This window comes from Phoca vitulina, unplaced genomic scaffold (genome assembly GCF_004348235.1).
Source record: "Phoca vitulina isolate PV1807 unplaced genomic scaffold, GSC_HSeal_1.0 scaffold89, whole genome shotgun sequence".
Classification (NCBI taxonomy): domain Eukaryota; kingdom Metazoa; phylum Chordata; class Mammalia; order Carnivora; family Phocidae; genus Phoca; species Phoca vitulina.
The window spans coordinates 2,519,936-2,525,287 of NW_022589792.1; the positions used below are offsets into that span (position 1 = coordinate 2,519,936).

A 5,352-nucleotide genomic window follows, 5' to 3' on the forward strand; every position below is an offset into this window, starting at 1 on the left:
CTTAGCCCTGTACCACTGTGTAGTATTATGGGATTATGCCTGGTGAGTCTGGAGAACGGCCAGGAGGCCCCGTGTGGCTGGAGGGAGTGAGAAAGCGGGAGAGGGCGGGAAAGCTGAGGGTGGGATAGCGGTGATAGGAGAGGACAGAACGACGTCTATGGGCTGCAGTGAGGACTTGGGCTGTTACCCCGGGTGAGGTGGGAGCCCTGGAAGATTCTGAGCAGAAGAGAGAAGTGCCTGGACACGAGTGCTCACGTCGCCTTCTGGCTGCTGTGGAGGGACCAGCATTCGGGGAGAGGCGGCGGGAGCTGGAGCACCAGGGTGGAGGGACCGTATTGGTTCAAGTGGGACATAATGGCCGTATCCGGGTGGGGGACTGAGAGGAGTGAGAAGTGGATGGATTCTAGGTAGACTCTGAAGCGGACGGGACTTGCTGTCATATCAGATCGGGGAGCGGGGGTGCGGGGGAGGCAGTCAGAGAGAGGGATTAGCGGTGCTCCAAAGTTTGGGGCCTTAGCACCTGGCAGGAGCTGCCATCAGGTGGGTCTAGAGGACAGCGAGAGGGCGGGCTGGGGGACGCTCAGGAGCTCAGATGTAGCGGGGTGAGTGGGCATCACCCTTGCACCTCCAGGTGGGGCATCCAGAAAGAAGGCGTCCTGGGCGCGGCCGCCGCGCAGTCCCGAGAGCCGCCGCCAGAGGGCGAGCGCGCCCCATCGCCCTCCGCAGCTCCGCGGGGCGCGGGAAGAACCGGCCCTGCCGCTTCTCACGGCCCCCGCGGCCGGCCGCTCCTCGCCTGGGTGCGAAATGCGGGCCACGGAGGTGCCAGGGCGCGGCTCGGACCCCCCCAGGCATCCCCGGGGCTCCAAAGCCTGGGACGCGGCTCCCACCCTCTTTATGTGTTTCCAACACTCCAGCCTCCACACCCGACCAGGCTGTTCCCACCGCTTCGAACGCCACCTCAAGGCTCTGCAAAAATGTCACCTCCTCAGGGAGGCCTTCTCTGACCACCCTGGGGGCAGAAGCCCCCGCCCTGACACCTGTAAGGCACATCCTATTTAAATAACTTCACACGGAAGGCTCTGGAATCCTCTTGTCTTGCCTGTTTTCTGCACTACAGTTTCAAATCCACAGTGAGGACCCATTTCTGTCTTGCCCTCCGGAATCTCCAGGGCTCAGAATTATGCCTGGCCTCTAATAGGGGCTAAAGAAAAAATAACTGAGGGGCGCCTGGGTGGCTCAGTTGGTTAAGCGACTGCCTTCGGCTCAGGTCATGATTCTGGAGACCCGGGATCGAGTCCCACATCGGGCTCCCTGCTCAGCGGGGAGTCTGCTTCTCCCTCTGACCCTCCCCCTCTCATGCTCTCTGTCTCCCATTCTCTCTCTCAGATAAATAAATAAAACCTTTAAAAAAAAAAAAAAGAAAAGAAAAAATAACTGAAATGATGTTAATCATAGTTTACTCGTGGTTCTACTGTACCAGCCTCTGTTCTAAGCTGCTTACGTGAATTATCTCGGGGGTCCTCAGAGCAACCCGCCCAGCTAGGGAGTGTTGATAACACGTTACATAGATCTCCGCAACAGAAGAGGAAGCTGAGGCCCAGAGTGGTTAAGGGGGTTGACAGAGGTTGCACAGCTCTAATGTTGCAATGCTGAGGCTGAAACCCAAGAAGCCTGGCTGCAATGTCTAGTTTTGCAAACTGGATGGATGGTGCCCCTGACCTGGGAAGAAGCCCCTCAGAGCCTCCAGGCATTGTGCCCCTGAGCCCGTGTCTCGAGTCACGCCTTTCCCCGTCCCCACAGCCCACCCACCCACAGACCCAGCCCCCAGCCCCCCGCCAGGCTGGGGGGAGGGGTGGGAACTCAGCAGGCCTCAGTTTATTTTCCTCCCCACTGTGGGTTTGCAGAGGTGCCTCCCGAGCTGCCCAGCTTGGGGGCAAGCTGTTAAAAGCGGGTCCGAAGGGCTGAGACTCCCCTCATCAGACAGCAGGGTTGACTGCCCAGGACCCTGAGCCCAGTCCCAGAGTGACTGACAGACGGACGGATGTTCCTCAGCCAGTTGATCGCTCTCCTGAGCCTGCTCAGTGGGGCCCAGCTGCACACAGGCTCCGGGAGGCCTGGATTCCTGGGTCCCCCATCTCAGCTCTGGGCTGCCACCAATCAGACCCGGGCTCTGGGCCGAGGGACCCTAGGCTCCCAGGTACAATCCTCTGCCCTCAGCAGCTGGAAGGCCTTCTTGGGTCTGCAGAAAACTGGGCGGCTGGGGAGAGGTAGCCTGCACCATGGGCAGGAGGTGGCCCCCACCGTGTCTCTGCCATTGGACCCGCAGGAAGTGGCCCAGGAGATGTGCAAGGCTGTGCCATACACTCAGGTGAGGATGGGTGGGGGAAGGGGAGGGCGGAGTTTCGGCATGGGCAGAGAGCACAGACTGTGGTCCTGCACAGATCTGGGGTCAAGCCTCGCATCCTCCATCTAAATGTGTCCTATCCTCAGTTTCCTGTCTTATAAAATGGGGCTTAAGCCTCTCCTACCCGACCATGCAGTTTACCTCCATCCTGTCTCTCACCCAAGTCTATTTTTCCATTTAATGGCCAGAGGGCACCTGTGAATACCGGAGTCCCATTCCCTCCCTCCTCCACTCAGAACCCTCCATGGCTCCCACTTCACTCGGAGCAAAAGCCATGTCTTTCCCAAGGCCCACAAGGCCCTGCACTCTCTGCCTGTCACCTCCCCGACCTCACCTCTTCCCACTCTCCCCTTCACCCACTTCACTCCTGCCACACCAGCCACATGGCTTTTTATCTGGACACACACAATGTCACAGCTACCTCAGGGCCTTTGCACTGGTTATTCCCTTTTGCCTCTACCATTCCCCCCAACTCCCCGAGCATTCTGTGGCTCCTTCTCTCACCTCCTTCAGGTTTTTACTTAAACATCACTTAAAAGTGCAGGACCTTCCACCCTGTTGCCCATTTCCTGCTTTATTTCTTGCTGTAGAACACATCACCTAACATATAAAACTGATTTTGTAATTACATTTATCATGTCTCCCTCACTAGGATGTCTACTCCACCAGGACAGGGATTATATTATGCTTTGTTCACTTCTGTATCCCGATCTCCAGGCCTGTGAGCAGAACCAGGAACATGATAGGCCCTCAGTGTTTGTTGAATGAATAAATGAATAATAGTATTTGCCTCCTAAGGGCTATTGGGTGGTTGAATGAGACAGGTATGGGTATGGGCATTCAGTCAGTGCTCCATAAGAGCTGTGGGAACTCAGAGCATGTGCCTAGAGCCCCAGCTTTGGTGCTCGGTGTACCTGGCTTCAAGTTAATGCCTTAACTGATGATTTCTGTGTGACCCGGGGGAAGTAGCTTCCCTTCTCTGAGCCTCATTTCCTATGTTTGCAAAAACAGACTTAACAATAGACATAAATTCGTGCACCGTGTTTGGAGCCATGCCCTACAAGGTGTCCGTTCCCAAGACCCCCTGACTTGTTATTCATTCAGCAAATTTTGGCTGAATCCAGGTAACATAGGGGTGACTGCATGGCCTTGGACCAGCTACCTTGCCCTGAATCCTGCCCCAGTTGTTCCATGCTGCCATGCACACTGCATCCAGCCGAGGGAACCCCTGGCCTGGGATCCAGCTGTGTACCCTCTCCCAGAGCTGCAGCTGCCCCAGGATGACACAAAGACGTTCTAAGGGTTTGCAGCCCCTTCAGCAGCTGTGTGGCTTTAGGTGAGGGACTGCTCCGAGCCTCCGTCTCCTCATCTGTAAATGGGGATCATAATGTTCCAGCTTGGAGCACTGTGGGAGGAGTGAGTTCGTCGGAGGTGAGCAATGTGGGCCCCGGCCTGGTGTTAGGGCTCAGCAAGCGTTAGTTTTTGTTATGATGTGCCTGCTGAGCCTACGGCCATACACAAAGCAGAAAACGTCCCTGTCTCCAGGTAGCTTATATTCTAGAAGAACATCCAAAGAGACAGGACTATAAATTACTGGGAGCCCATGAAGAAAGAGATTGGCTCGTTGGGATAGAGACCACCGGGGGTGATATTTCCCTTTGGGGGGCTTCTGAGGAAGGAATGAGTTGGGATGAGCTCGGGGGGGGGGGGGGGGGAGGAGCTCAGGTGCCGGGCTCAGCAGAGGCAACAGGCCAGAGGTGGGCTTGCATTTGGTATATTGGAGGAGCAGTGAAGAGGCTGGAGTGGCTGGGGCAGAGTGAGGGGAGGGGGTTGATGAGGGTGGGCGTGGCAGGGCGGCAGGAATGCAGGGGTTAAATAGAGAAGGGCCATGATCTGGGGGTGAGTTGGTAGAGCCACTTAGTTGGAGGGGATCATAGGAGGAACTTTTATTGGACGCTGTGTGCTAGGCAAGGGGCTAAGGGCTTTCTGTTTAACCGCCCCCCCAGGCTCCTGTAAACCGCCCCTTCTTGCCAACCCTCATTCCTAGAGGTGGCGGCAGATTCCCTGATGCCAATCCCCAGGCTACCTCATCATCGTCTCCTGCTTGGGAGAAGCGGCCCTTCCCTATATCAATCCTCTTTGTTGAAAGGGCCAGATTGATTTCTCTTTTTCCTGGCTGAACTTCCATGATTTCACAGGTGAGGAAACAGGACCAGAGAGGTTGAGTAGCTTGCTCCGAGTCACACAGCCAGTAGATGGCGCTCAGGATCGGAACCCGGGCCTCTCGAGTGGGGGTGGAAGTGGATGGGAGATGATTCTCCCCATTTGGGCCCCAGACTCCACTGCCCTTGACCCATCTCCCTGCCCCAGGTGCTCTCCCAGCCCGGCTGCACGGCCGTTCACCTCCGCAATCACCTCTGCTTTGGCTACTGCTCCTCCCTCTACATTCCCAGCTCGGACCCCACCCCACTCGTCCTCTGCAACGGCTGTGTGCCCACTCGCAAGCGCCGGACACGTGTGGTCCTGTGGTGTCGGGCGAGCAGCCCAGCCTCCCGTCGACGGATGAAGATGTCTACTGTGCTGGTTGAAGGCTGTCAGTGCAGCCCGAGGGCGTGATCTGAGCTTGGTGGACAGACACACAGACGCACACAGCTTGGAGAGATGGGGGGAGACGTGCCCAGAAAGACGCCGACCTGGATCATAAGCACTGGGTCAAGAGACCGGGGACACAGGGACAACCAGACGGGGCTCCGGAGTCCTTGCCCTGTTCCCGGGGACACCAGACGCATCCCCAACAGGGATCATAGCACACACTTACGGAGCACTCCGTTTGCCCGGCCCCACACTAAGCGTTTGACACGCACTACCTCATGTCATCCTCAGAACAGCCCAATGAGTTAGGGGCTGGTATCATCCCATTTCACAGAGAAGGAAACTGAGGCTCTAAG

At 56.9% G+C, this 5,352-nt stretch overlaps 1 protein-coding gene across 1 annotated transcript; it reads left to right on the forward strand.

Moving 5' to 3' along the window:
- Positions 1-2,041: 2,041 nt before the first annotated feature.
- On the forward strand, positions 2,042-5,020 carry DAND5 (DAN domain BMP antagonist family member 5). Its single transcript, XM_032396004.1, has 2 exons — positions 2,042-2,368; positions 4,775-5,020. The coding sequence occupies exons 1-2, from the start codon at positions 2,042-2,044 to the stop codon at positions 5,018-5,020; spliced, it is 573 nt and encodes a 190-aa protein (XP_032251895.1).
- Positions 5,021-5,352: the final 332 nt, after the last annotated feature.